The 14,819-nt window shown below is 44.3% G+C and overlaps 2 protein-coding genes across 2 annotated transcripts; both read right to left on the bottom strand.

Annotated features, from left to right (window-relative positions):
• Positions 1-1,081: 1,081 nt before the first annotated feature.
• On the bottom strand, positions 1,082-5,713 carry LOC117857780 (S-formylglutathione hydrolase). The gene is made up of 7 exons (XM_034740637.2): positions 5,445-5,713; positions 5,241-5,358; positions 4,254-4,301; positions 2,886-3,082; positions 2,676-2,774; positions 2,538-2,603; positions 1,082-1,571 (listed from the first exon to the last, which is right to left on the bottom strand). Exons 1-7 carry the CDS (start codon positions 5,604-5,606, stop codon positions 1,389-1,391), a joined length of 873 nt encoding a protein of 290 aa, XP_034596528.1. The 5' UTR covers positions 5,607-5,713; the 3' UTR covers positions 1,082-1,388.
• A 5,212-nt stretch (positions 5,714-10,925) lies between these two features.
• LOC117858149 (probable glycerol-3-phosphate dehydrogenase [NAD(+)] 1, cytosolic) lies at positions 10,926-14,661 on the bottom strand. The gene is made up of 6 exons (XM_034741161.2): positions 14,398-14,661; positions 13,374-14,277; positions 12,368-12,589; positions 11,773-12,020; positions 11,442-11,581; positions 10,926-11,273 (listed from the first exon to the last, which is right to left on the bottom strand). The coding sequence occupies exons 2-6, from the start codon at positions 14,008-14,010 to the stop codon at positions 11,150-11,152; spliced, it is 1,371 nt and encodes a 456-aa protein (XP_034597052.1). The 5' UTR covers positions 14,011-14,277; positions 14,398-14,661; the 3' UTR covers positions 10,926-11,149.
• Positions 14,662-14,819: the final 158 nt, after the last annotated feature.

Genomic DNA, 14,819 nt, shown 5'->3' with positions numbered 1-14,819 from the left:
GCGGCGGCAGCCACACACCACACGCCGGCACAAGATGCATGGCACACGCCGGGCACGGAGCAAGCTCGTGTCGTGCCTCCCCGGTCGGTCGCGTCGACGTCTGCGCCAGGCACTTGCACTCGCCACAGGTGCTCGGCCACATCGCCGGCTGGCCGGCGGCCTCTCCTGTGTGTGCTTGACACTGCCTAATTGGGCCGTCGTCCGTGCAAGGACCCGTCGCGTACGGGGTACTATACCCACGGGAACCTGAAGCACGGCGACCTCTAACTAACCGCTCCTGCTGCTGGAAGACAAAACTTCCCATGATGACCAGGTCCCGGTCCTGGGAGGGACCGGCCGGCCGGGGTCCAGGGGCACCACGGCGAGTCCGGCGAGCCGGCCGCCGGTAGCTCGGTCCTGGTCCTCCCGGTGGTTGAACGCAATCTGCCGTACCTGGCTCAAGATCCTGCGTGTACCGTATCTGTAATCTGTGACGTCCGCGTTAACGTGTGGACCAACAGTCCTAGTGCCAAGGCACCACGCAGTAACTGAACAAACTGAACCTAGTGCCAAGGCACACTGTTTTTTGGTTTAAGGCGCAGATCGCAGAGCACAATATAACCAGAGATAGATCACAGTTTTGCTGGTCACAATCTTTGCTTCAACAGCGAACGGGACCATATCTGAATTTTATAGAACGCATGCAGAAATGTGTCGGTGCGAAGATCATTCATTACCCTAAATATTGTCTCAATTTTGTAATGAGCTACTCCTAGACCTGCCTCCTAGAACCAGTGACCGACGGCGACTCGGTTGGCCTCGCCGCCGTGGTCCAGCGCCTCCAGCTTCGGCCACAATGGCTCACGTAGGCTACAGCGTCCTTGCATCATGTTGCAAGTATGCAGCGGCAACTTGCCACTACATTCAGTAACCGAGCTGGACACACACGAACAACTAGAGACAACAAGAACGGGCAACTTGCCAAAGTGCTATTGCCAAAGGGGGACAACGATGATACAGTCATAGAAACCGGGCTGACCGTGCATGTTTCCTCCCCTGCAGAAGCAAAGAAGAGGCAAGTGCACACATGGGCAATCATTCCTTGCACCAGAAATGGCTGCATCAGGGCCAATAATTGCGCACAACCAAAGACAAGGAAACTACACTCAAATGCACCACCGAGTCGAGATCCCCATTCCTGCTAGAACAGACAGCAAGGACGAGTCTTTCATCTTATTTGCATGTGGGTATATTGTTCACCTCAGGCTAGCACCTAGCAGACAAGCGAACGTCGAGACGACTGTCGGCAGCAGGATATAGTGACACACACTGCTAAGCAGACGCCTCGCAACCACAGCTGCCTCCCCATCTCTCTTGATGGCTTCCTCACATTACAGGAGACTTTGAAGTCAGGCGCTCTTCAGAAACTGAGCATGGTGTGCAATGTGATCATCAACAAATGTAGCGATGAAAAAGTACGAATGGTCATATCCAGGCTGCATGCGCAGGATCAAAGGAACCCCGACAGCCTTGCACGCCTCCTCAAAGTTGCGAGGTAGCAGCTGCTCAGCCAGGAACTTGTCATCCTCCCCCTAAACAAATTGTCAACAAGAATGTAGCAGATAAGCATTCACAGAAATAACCTTTATACTTCTACTCTGTAATAAACAAAAAACTTGATTGTAGCAGCCTCAAGATTCATCAGATATTTAATTCTCCAAACAGCATCACTGTGGGTGATGTACGATAGTTATGAGCCCTAAAATCTATCGGAAATAGTTGATAAGCTTGACCCTACTCTACTCTTTAGGAGCCTAGACTTTCTACCCGGTTCAATCAAGAACAAACATTTTAAGTTAAATCAATCCAATCAGGCAGTAGTTGTCCATGCTACAGTCAAGTCACCCTGATGGACTCTGAATACTGTTCATGTATGGACTCCTACAAATGCTAAGTTAATCAGTAGAGGTCTCATCATTAGATGAGCTAATCGAATCCACAGTGTAGAAGACCATCAAAATGGCTGTGCTCAATCACGTGCAACAGCATAACAAAGAAAATGTGAAAAACCCATTTCAAAATGTTCTAAGGTCCCCATTTGCCATCAACTAGTCACACACCTACTATCCAAGATGGCAACTCTATAATGTCGTCACATACATCCGAGTAAAGGTACTTGAGCCAGACTCAGTGGCACTTTCAAGAAAACATTTTCCATCTATGACAACGCTAAGTAGATCTTCAAATGTATCTCATGCCACGTATCTATACTGGCTGCTCTGATATGAGCTTGGTGGTTAAGTGAGGTTTCACTTTCAAGAATGAGAGATATCAGATGTAAGCACTAAATGACTACTCAACCCATCAAAAAAGACGTGCGGCAACAGGTGGTTTCAGGTTTGGTCACATGGACACATGTCACCACACTCGACTAAAAAGATCTTTCTTCCATTTCTTTTAAACATCGAATACTTCCTTCCATGTTCTGAAAATATAAAAGGAAAACAAACGAGCTGGGATAGCAATAGCGTGATAGCAGCAACAGGCCAACATAGTACCTGGTCAATTAGGATAGGAGCTGAAACTTTGTTCTTCTTTTTAATCAGGCAGGTAGCGTCATATTCCTACAGCAATCAGGTACTTATAAGTATCCAACATATCAGAGATAAATTAATGATTTCTAAAGAAAAGAATACCTCCCAATCTGATTTAGTTGAGCCCAGGTAATTTGAGAATGCTTTCTGACCCCACGGGCAGTTTATCGGATTGACGATTGGAGCAAATGCCGATACTGACTGAAATTTAAGATAAACACAAATTCAGGAAGGGTCAGATTCAATACTAAATGTCATGGATGCCAACTTGAAAGGTCTCTAGGCTTAAAGAAAATAAAATGTGAATAATACCTTGTATTTATCAGTGTTTTTCAAGTAAATTGTCAGTGCACCATGGCCTCCCATTGAGTGCCCAAAAATGGATGCCTGTGTAGTGTTGAGCTGTTCAAAGTGATCGCTCAGAACTTTTGGAAGTTCTTTCACAACATAGTCATACATGCGCCAATTTTTCCACTTTTCATTTGTGGCGTTCAAATAAAACCCAGCACCTAGTCAGAAAATGGGAAAAAGGTGTTAAGGACATCTCAACGAATGTGCAGAAATAAAACTCATTCAATCTGCTAGTATAACCGGTATTCTATTGGAACCTACTTGCTACGATGAAGTGTCAATGTCCTCTCTTCCTCAAAACACATGAAAGAACTCACCATGATATGTATAGTTACTATATCATCATGATCGTACACAGGGCAATACAAAAAAGCAATCCTGCACATTCCTTTCAAATACGCTGAATCCACATAGGTTAACACAGGGTGACCATGCTACAAGACCACAATAATTGGTAAAAGGCACAGATGAATTGTTTAGCTAGAACCATAAAAATATTAGCCACCAGGGTTACAGTCAGTAAGCAGTGTCCTTATCCTGAACTCCAGATACATCAATATAGAATTTGACGCGATTAGTTCTTGCAAGTTGATGTTATTGTCACTTTATCAATAGCTTAACAAGTTCGGTCCACTGTAATTGAACCCACATGTTTTTTTGGCACGATTTCTATTCTCCTTTTGTAATTTAATGAATTTTTATTACAAATTGTTTGACAAAAATGCTGATGTAAATCACTGTAGATAACTAGGCAGAAAAAAGATGTCCTAATACATGACAAGAACATATGTAAGTACTAATAAGAACACCAAACAAGAACAAATGGCTTTAATCTACGTAATTAGCACCCATGCTACTTGGAAGTTATCATGATTCTAGATCATATGATTTATTTAGCATATATTTTAGGTGTATTTGTGTTCATGAGATCTCAATATTACCATTACATAATTCATATCATCATAAGGCACTTGATCGTCCCATGGTTTGCCTTTAACTTTATTAGACATTGGACTAGTGAAAGGTGCTGCTCAATGCAACAGGCTATACATGCTACATGCATGTCACACTAGCTACAACAAATCTCACAGATGCCCTAAACAAGTACCACCATATGGTGAACTAATTCAGACTAGACCTATAAGAGCTTGCTGAATTGATGACACCACAATTAGGAAGATGGATATGACATAGTAAAATTATCACAGGATAACTTGCCAAGTTGAACACTTTAGCCTTGAATGAAACTTGCTAGTCCACAGACCATATATTTGTACAAAATGCAATGCTTTAGCATGGTTATTTTAGTTACAATTCTTTGTTCCTTACCAACACCAAAATCATAGCTGTCTGACTCTCCTTCAATATTCAACCCGCCTGCATGAACCAAAGGAAAAGAGCAATCAGAGAATAGAACTCATTTACAGTAACAAAATAATCATAGAAAGTGTATTCTAAATGACAAAAGGGTGAAAAGTATTAATAGAAGTGAGATCACATTGAGCATACACCAAATAATTTGCAGGAAAAGGAACAGACTCTGCAGTCAGTCATCAACAGGACCATAGTTATATGGTAAACAAGCGATACTAGACTCAACTCTATACCCTAGGGAGGCTAGAGCTTAAGGGAGAAATTCCCGTCACCTCTTTTGCTAATAAAATTGTTTCGATCATATGAAGCCCAGAAAAAAAGGATCAATGATGGTGTAATTACCGATTACACAAGACAGTAAGATCTCAAAAGTTCAAGTAGTAACTCTTGTTCCTTAAGCTCCCAATAACAGCAGCATTTTTATTTATCAAATCATTTTTTAGAAATTCAAGTCCTTACAGGTGATAAAAAAGGATCTACTAAGGGCAAATGATGTCCACAGCATAAAGTCTGCTATTAACATCAATTGACAGGTTCAGCTAGCTTACTTGAATCAATGGCTGAAAACTTGTACCGCATAATTGCCTGTTAGGCCGCGTAAATGGACCATATATGATGCAAATCGCTACTAGGTGGTTGGATGACAAACAAATACGGACAACTTAATGTAACTTTAGAACCTTGCTGTAAATCTAGCAATCTGGCAAACTACGCAGGCAAACATTAGGCGCCACAATGCACACTGAGATTTCTTTGACGAGTGAGATTACGATTCTCAAACAGCGACCCCCAAAATTTCGCACAACAAAAGAAAGGAAATCCTAAATTCGTAATCATCCTGGTTTGTGACCACACCAAACTTACAGCGTACCGAGATGTACAGCACAGGCATAAACCCTAGAAACAGAACGCGGTGAGCGCAGGGGTTTAGTATCGACATACGTGGGGAGGTGTCGGGCGCGACGAGGGCGATTCCGTGGGCGGCGGCGGCGCGCTGAGCGCCGGCCTTAATGATGAAGTTCTCGTCAGTGCAGGTGAGGCCCGAGAGCCAGTACAGCACCTGCAATGAAGAAATCCGACACCGCGTCACATTCCGCAGCTCAGACTGACCCCGAGAGAAGCGGAGTGGAAGGGCGTAGCACTCACGGGAATTTTGGACGCCGGGGACGGGGGCAGGTAGACGGAGAAGGTCATGGGGCAGCCGAGGGTGGCGCTCTGGTGGCGGAACCGGAGGTTGCGACCGCCGAACATCTTGTTGCTGCTGAGCTGCTCCAGCGCCGCCGCGGGAGGAGGAGGTGTCGCCGCCATCGCTCGATCCACGGCGGGCCTTCGCCTTCCGGTACGGTGGGGATGAGGAGAAGGGAGTGGCGACTGGCGTTGGGCGGAGAGAGATGATTCTAGAACACGGGCAAGACGGCGAGAGACCGAGAGAGAGGAAATATCCAAGGCTGGACGGGCCTCCCAGGCCTGATTATGGGCCGGATGTCTGCAGCACCAAATATTGGACTGGAACTAGTGTGCATTAATGGGCTGGGCTATTATGCCTCGAGCCTCTACTAATTTCCGGCAATAATTTTTTTTTGATCTGGCTCATTACGTAACATTCATTGATTCGGAGATCTCATGATTTTTTATACAACACACGTGGCAACGTAACAGGCACAAAAAGGTTTAGCAATCCAGAGACACTGGATATCACCAATGCACCATCGGACGGAGCAGAGACTAACTGCCCCAGCATGACAATTTCAATCCCATCCAGCCTCATTTTATCTCTGAATGCCTGGAGAATCTCTCTTGCTGGGAGCTCCCTTCAGAATCCGATGTCACAGAGCAGTGTCTTTTTTCTTTGGTGATGCACAGAGCAGTGATTTGAAGCAGTTATGAGAGTGACCAAGGGAAACATGGGTTAAATTTTCAGTTGAACTGCAGTAGGTGTACGTGCCCAGGGAATGTGAAAATGGTCACGGTCAGCATGTACATTCCTTGCGCATGAAGTGTTATCTCATGTTCCCTGGAATTATAAGAAAAGGTGTAAGTGTTGACGTAAAATTTGGACCTCAGGCTTTTGCGTTGAACAACATGGAGGATCTGAAAGATCTGCTTAACTCCAATGCAGGCTCCAAATCGGCTCGTGAGTGGTGTAAGGGGTGTCAGTCAATTTGATTTGCAATTGATAAGGGAAACGTAAAATTCATGAGTCGATTGTCGGTGAAGCCTTTGAACTCGTAGGTAGACGTTCTAGCCATAAAAGGGAGCCTTTGTTAACCACGCGCTTATCAGATAAGCTAACAGATCTAGCCAATGTCTTGGTAAGTGTATTGAACTTAGACAAGGTAACACGAATGAGAGGGCATTGGTATCAATCTTTTAACTTAAAAGATTAGAACATAGCAACAAGGACCAGCCGATGCTGATTGTACGCAAGCTAGATACATTAACAGGTCTTAATTAATGTCTTGATAAGTGTATTGAACTTAGATAAGGCAACACGAATAAGAGGGTATTAACCTCGATCTGTCAATATAAAAGACTAGAACACAATCATCAAGGATCTCTTGTCTACCGCTTGCAAACCTGATTAAGGTAACAAAATCTAATCAATGTCATGACCGTGTAATTGAACTTAAACAAGGTAACATGGTGAGAGGGTATTAACTTTGACCCATTAATCTTAACAGACAGGCTCGCGGCAGCAAGGTCTCGCATGCGCCCCTATCAGTTCAATGATGTCATCACGCTCCTGAGAGAAACGAATAAGACCCGTTCGAAAGATCAGCTCTTAACAGTAGCACGCTGACGTCAAGGACCTGACGGTTAGCAATACGAGGGGTAAGGGTAAGCATCTATCGAACCTAACATATGTAAATCAATAACTATGAACGTTTAAACAGGACGAGGGAGCTAATAAAGATAATCTAACCAGATTTGAAGCATTCGATAACTTGAGCTATGTCAAAGACAAGCAAAATATTGGACAAAACCTAGAAAATTCTACTTGCAATCTAAGAATACTTGATAACTAGCCGTACAACGATATCAGAATATAAGACTTAACTTAGAAAGTTCTGATAGAGGTCGTAATGATCGGATGATGGTACTCACAAGTTCATCTGAGATCGAAACTGATGCAGCCCTGCGCTAGAAGGAACTCGTCGAAAAAGCTACATTACTCCTACTCTTTTGGCGGCGTGGCGCCGAAAGATTGTATTGATTGATCAAGAGATATCTGTTACAATGACTAGGAGTACATATTTATACCCTAGACTAATGACCCCTAGTCAGCTACGATAATGACTTAGTACAAAACTTGCCTAACAATAAATATCTAAACAAAAGGAAATATTAAGATACATGGGCTCTAATTCCCTTTATGTAGAATCCCTCTCGATGAAGCTTCTATCTTGTATCGTCATTAGATTCTTGTTTCCCTTTCCTTTCATACGTGAGCTGTTAACACACAACCTTGCTTCCTCTGTATGAACCTGAACAGCACTTAGACTCTCTAGGAGTCTCACGTGCTCGATATGTGTGTTTCCTTTCCTTTTAAGAAAAGAATATTCCTTTCCTTATTTCAGGCTTTATGGGATTTTATCGGCCAAAATCCAGTGTCAACAGTAAGCCATATGCAAACGTCAAGGTTGTCAAAAACATCTAGAAAGTTTTGATATCATCTGCAAATCTCACCTTCAAGGAAGGGGTAAAAAACAGTTCTATAGAATGCTGGAAGCCGAACGATTGACGATGATGTCCATAGGAACTTAATCAGGAAGGTTTCTCAGATTGTTCTCAGTAATTAGGGTAACAAATGTCATTAGCCAGAATATCTATTAAGAATTCCTCCATTTCAGGCAAACATCATACCATCCAAGCAGAGACATGAAAGATCGGTAGCATGGCAAAAAAAAAAAGAAGATGCTAATTTGCATCAAGAAAGCTTTTGAAGTATTCATAGAAGAAACAATCAAGTACATTTTCTTATTAAGCAATTTCATCTGGGTGATCACATATCATTTGTTGATTCAGTAATCTCTTGTACAACATGGCAAATTGGCAGAAGCACAAAGAAATTTTAAAACTACTAAAGCCCCCTTAATTCAGATATTTATGTAGATATATACCTGCTAAAAAGCTCAAACTTTTGTGTGAGTTATCAAACTTATGGAACCTCTAGGTGTTGCACGCTGATTCAGCTGCATGGCACACTCTATACAGAATCAAATCAATGAAGTCATGGTTTTCTGAGTAGCGATGGACGGTAGTAGTATGCACAGCTTTGTGCCATCTCAATCATTCCTCAAGGACCATTTGTTATATCTTGCCAGGAGCTCCCTGCAAATTTCAAAAAGTGTTTAAGTGGGTGTTTGGATCTTTAGTCTGGACTAAAATTCATGTCACATCGAATATTCGGAGACTAATTAATAGGACTAAACATGAGTTAATTATAAAACTAATTACACAGATGGAGACTAATTCGCGAGACGGATCTATTAAGTCTAATTAATCCATCATTAGCACATGTTTACTGTAGCATCACATTGTCAAATCATGGACTAATTAGGCTTAATAGATTCGTCTCGCAAATTAGCCTCCATCTGTGCAATTGGTTTTGTAATTAGTCTATATTTAATACTTCTAATTAGTATCTAAACATTCGATGTGACAGAAATTTTAGTAGCTCCTAAAGAACCAAACATCCCCTAAGTATGTTATCAGAGAGTAGTTTGAAGTAGTTACAAAGGCCACAATGAGAAAGGAGAAAATTTTCAGTTGAATAGCAATCCTCATTCCGTACACTGTACATGGACCAATTAAACAGAAAGCAAATGACACAATGGTGAGTGAAAAGAAAACTTTTTGACAGTGCTATATAAAGCCTTTTCAGAATATGGCACAGTTCAGCAGGAGCAATTTGCTTGTATTTCATCTAGACGTTGGACACATATTAAGCTGGATTGACTAAATAGCTCAAGACATGCTCCTGTCGGCAGAGATACCCAGCAGAAAATACAAAAGTGAGACATATAGCACAAAATGGAAAAGGGATAGTTGAAAATGTCAGGATTGTGAAAAATTAATATTGTAAGTTTTGATATCTTTTAGAAGAAGAAGAAGAAGAACCAACGGCAGAGATACCCAGCAAAAAATACAAAAGTGAGACATATAGCACAAAATGGAAAAGGGATAGTTGAAAATGTCAGGATTGTGAAAAATTAATATTGTAAGTTTTGATATCTTCTAGAAATTTCTCCTTCTAACATTCTTCAAAGAGATGCTGAGCATGGAAAGGGAAGAAAATAACTTGGTATGATCTTACCTTAATCATCTCCTTTCCTTTCATACTAACAGCCTTCTCAAGACTGGGTTCTACCTTGGCAAGCATTTCCCGGTACGAAGTTTCTCACCTCTGATTTCCAATGAGCAGAGTATGCAGATTTTGCTCGTCTTACGAAAGCTAACACCATTCGTGCTACAAAACGAGAAAGGGCACGAGAATTGACATGCTGTATACTGTAGCAAACCAATGTAAGCATTTACATCGCAGACCCTTTTTTTATCTCGATTCTGTAAGGCCTCTTCAGGATCGCCACCGCCATGCCCGGCCTCGTGAGCTCAAGCGCGCAGCTGTTGCTCGGTTCGGATGCAGCGACGGCGAATGGAGCGCTTCCGTTACTTGGTGTGGGGGGCTGGTTTGTTCTAGGGCTCGAATGGGGATGGACATTTGCTCTATCCTCTGGGACAGACGGCGGGAGGACCGGAGGACAGAGGCGGCGGCGGGCGGCGAGGATGTCGGTGTCGGGGCCGGAGCATGAGCCGATGAGGAGAGGCAACGGCAAACTGGGGGTTTTGTTTGTAAATAATCGGATCGCGTTTATTAATCACTAATTCACGATCCAAATATTTACACATACACCCTTAATTTTGGATCGCGATCAATAATCGCGATTCAAAACAGGAGGTATTTATAAATATTTGGATCGCAACTAACAGGGTCTATTTGAAAATATTTGGGGGCTTACCTGCAAAAATATTCAGACCGGCGACATGGCAGCCAGCGAGGTCGCGCTGCCGCCGGTGACCTCCGTTATACCCGCCGCCATGGTCCCATGTGAGCCTCCGACGAGTTTCCGCGTGCATCCGCTGGCTCCTGCTCCCCTCTCGCGCCGCCGACGGCCCTCCCTCCAGCGATGCCGCGGTGGCCTGAGATTGCCGGACCTACAGCTCGGTGCTGCGGCACCCGAGCGCGGACGGCGATGGTGGTGACGCTGGCGCGGCCGCGGTGGCGTTTGCTCGTAGCTAGGCTGCTAGCCCTGGCATTGCAGAGTGGGTAGGGCTGGCAGCTTCCAGCTTCCTCTTCTTCACAAGCTACTGAAGGTTGGGGCTGGTGGCGCCGGCTCCGCTCCCCCATCGCATTCCACTTGCGGCGAGGATGTCGGGACCGTCTAGTGATCGGCCGGCGGCCGGTGGTGCTCGCAGCTGCGCACGGACTGCTTTGCCAAGTCCCACAACTGCGTATGTAGAATGCATCCGCACATACACTCGACCTGACACATTGTAAAATGCTAATTTCCATCAAGAGATTCAAGAGTAGCTTATTCCTCAGGTACTCTCAACTGCGTGTTCATATGACTGGCGATCATAAAGTTTATTGATTCAGTGATCTTGTACAACATGGCAATGAAGGAGCACAAAAAATTCCACAACTGACGAAGGCCCTATAAGCTCAAACACAGGCCAGCAGCAGTGCAGATACACCTGCTCCAAGTTCGATCAAGAATGATCGGTAGCTTGGCAAATTCGATCTCATCCCACCTTCGTTTATGTTCTTCTAATATACAGAACTAATATGATCATGGTTTCCCGAGGAGAGATGGGCGGTAGAATGCATGGCTTTGTGCCATCTCAATCCTTTCGCGAGGATCATTCATCGTTTCATCCCTCAAGGCTTGGAGAATGTCTCTTGCTGGGAGCTCCCTGCAGATTTGGATAAAGTCAAGTATATATATCAGAAGAGTAATACGAAGCAGGAAAATGCAGGAGTGAGAACTGGTAAAGTTTGCACTTAGGCTGTAGTCCTCACTCCTCAAGCCCACTGTAAATTCTCCAGTTATGCAGGGAGCAATGGCGATACAGAGCACAAACCTTTTTATCAATATTCTGTAAAGCCTCTTCAGGATTGGGCATAGTTCAGCTGGAGCAACCTGCTTGTTTTCTTCCGGGTGTTGCACACTTAAACTGGGTTGACTAAGCAGCTCAAAAAATGCACCAACGGCAGAGATACCCTGTCCAATGGAATGATAAAACGATCGTGGTGAAACACACCATGTTAAAAGGAAAAGGGACGGATGCAAAATTCAGGGTTATCAAATATCCAGTAAGCTATGACATCTACTGCAATCGCCTTTCAACATTTGTCAAAGATATTCCCAGAATAAAAATGAACAAAATAAAAAGAACATTGCTATAATATTACCTGAATCATTCCCTTTCCCTTGATACTATCACCCATGTCAGGACTCAACTCTCCCTTGGCAAGCATTTGCCCATACCATGCATTGCGACCTTTTAGGAGAGTTACATAAGTGTCAGCCAGCAGAGGACCAGCAAGTTTCTCAGGTTGTTCTGTTAACAAGTGAGTAATGAATATCATCTCTGACGTGCAATGAGCAAAATATACAGATTTGCTTGTTGCACTCTCATTTGTTAAAGCTGCCACCATTCCTGAAACATAAAGAGAAATATGGTGAAACAGGAACTGAAAAAACGTAGTAAAACAAAGAGATACTGTCCTATTTGTCCTCTATATCCCTATTTCAAGATTTTCCAATTCGATTGTTTTTTAATTAAAATTCTTAGGTACCCTTCTGATTTTAGTGTACCCCACCCTGCCAACCATACTCTGTTAAGGCAAGAAGTCATGGTAATGGCCAGATTGGTGACTGTTAAACAGATCAACTAACTTTTTAAGCATAAAAGACTTCCATGTTTGATATGCTTTCTTCAACATCGAGTAGAATCCCAATTACACTAATGTTGTCAGCTAATGAAAATGGAGAGATTAGTTTTACCAGCGCCAATTGCATAGACATTCTTCAGGCCACCCATCACCTCATGAGTGACAAGATCACTGTTGTCCCAGACAATGAAATGTGGCTGCCTCAAAAACTTAGCAAGAGGCTTCCTCCACTTGTTGGATCCACAGATTCGAGCGTTTGCATATTCTTTGTTATAAATTTCTGAGGCGATGTTTGGTCCTCCAAGATAGAGTATATTCTCAGTTGGAACTCCAGCTGCATTATTTTTCTAAAAAATATCAGCCTGTACTGTTGAGTTCAAATACGCAGGTCAAGCATTAAGCAGTCACACAAAAACTTATATGTTTCAACCAGGTGCATGTCAAGATCAAGACCATTCTTTCTACTAGTTGCTAAGCACCATGTCATGATCATGATCAAGGGCATTGAAGATAAGCACCTTGTCATGATCATGCCATAAATATACAACCTTGGTGTGTTTGACTTTCTGGTGCACGTAAAACACATCATAATGGTAAATAAAGAAATGGAATAGACAAGTAAACACATCAATGAGAATTCAATCCTGCCATAAAATGGAGCCAAAAGAATTGTTGGTGAGAGCATATCCTCAAACTAACTGTGTTAACCAGCTAATGGCATAATTGTGGAGGTTATCTGGTTATGGTAACAGACAGGTAATAAATAGGTCTAATGTGCTCCTGTACCTGTAAATGGGTAACTATGGTCTATGGTAGGCAACCTACTAAAGTAATTAGCATGCACTATAGAAATAAGGCGTGTTTGTCAAATATTATGCAGTACACAGATGAGCTTTCCACATGACAGCATTTTGTACACGAATCAAACATTGTGCTATTTAATCATTACACTGGTAAATAGCCAAGTACTACAAACACTTTGATCAAGCAGCTTATGCATGTCACAGTTATAAATCTTTTTTTGGCAACCAAGACCATTCAACTCCTTCAGAAACTAAATGATCGAATCTTTCAGTTTAAAATAGACATGGACAAAAAAAGAGACGAGAGATTCTTACTTGCTGAACTAATCATTTGAGTGGGTGTAATGATATGAGGAATCGGATCCAATGAGGCTTCTATCCCCTTTGCCAGGGAAATTATTACCGGAACACTGATCCTCTCCTTCCAATACTTACTGATCTCCTCAAACACCTCCCTTGTCTCGGTGGATGGCACTCCATTCACCACAATGTCAGCATCCCAGACGGCTTCCTGCAGGTTGGTGACGACCTTCAGAGGGCAGAGCGGTGTTTCGATCATGTTCAGACAGAATCCATCCTTCAATATCTCATCAGCATACAATGTCCGATCCCCGAGCCGTGCCTCGACATACTTCAGGTAGGCACAGCGGCGAATGAGGCGCCTTAGAACGTCCTCCCTCGAGTTGATCACCTCGAAGAGATGCTCTGCAGTGGACCGGTCGACTGTCCTCCCCGGGCGACGCCAAATCCTTATCTGCACCTTCTCCCGGAAGTGGCCATAGGCGTCCTGCAGAAGAGCAGCAAAGACACTGCCCCACGCGCCAGCACCGACGCTGACGATCTTGAGCAAGTCTCCCTCCGACTTGCCGAGCAGCCGGCGCAGCTCGTCCAGCCGCTCCTCAGTGCCATTGGCACCGTGCACCGATCCATTCATATGCACGCTCCCAACCATCTCTCTCGCAATCGATCAGAATTCAAAAACCACTCAAACCAGTATACCTATAGCAGCTGAGCTCGCACGTGTGTGTGCTCTCAGAGGCAATTAATCGAACACCTTGAGCGTGACGCAGTCCTAGCCGCCCAGGATAAAATTCCTGCATCACCCAACGACTCCGCCACGCGCGAAATCGCTTCAAACGCCGCTCACCCACTGCGGACCAACACAACACCCCCCGATCTTCCCCTCAGAAAATTCCGAGAACTGGTCATCCACCACCACCTACAACCACAGAACGCCAAACACAATCAAGCACAGTCAATAAACCGCGGCACCGATGCAGGGATAAGTAAGGGGATCAACGCCAGTAAAGCAAGCAGCCGCCATTACGTCGCCACCCACCTCCAGCTCAAGGATCCCGGGGGCGCAGCTGGCCGGCAGCCGGCACTGGGGCGCGGCGCGGCGGGCAAGGTGGGGGTGGGTGGCGGATGGAAGTATGCAACGGCCCGAGACTGGATTGGAAGCAAGCGCTCGATCGGCTTGGATAAGTAGATGGGGGCGGCCCGGAGGTGGGTGGAGGCATTAATGGAAATGGATGGCGCCAACCATGCGGTGCCCGCCATTAATGAGCACGCGAGCGAGGTGTGGGAGTGGAAGTGGAGTGGGGGAGGAGGGGGACAAGCCTGTGCTTCGCTCGCTGTTTCCCGAGCTGGCCGTGCACTCCTGCTCTGCTCGCTTTGCTTTCGCTTTCGCTTTCCCTTTCAAGGAGACGATGATGGAATGCAAGCTTGATCTCTAGTTTCGTATTCGTTGAACTTAATAAA

Source organism: Setaria viridis, chromosome 5, assembly GCF_005286985.2.
Source record: "Setaria viridis chromosome 5, Setaria_viridis_v4.0, whole genome shotgun sequence".
Taxonomy (NCBI): Eukaryota; Viridiplantae; Streptophyta; class Magnoliopsida; order Poales; family Poaceae; genus Setaria; species Setaria viridis.
Note: the sequence above shows the minus strand (reverse complement) of the source record. Positions and strands in the feature narration are given on the sequence as shown.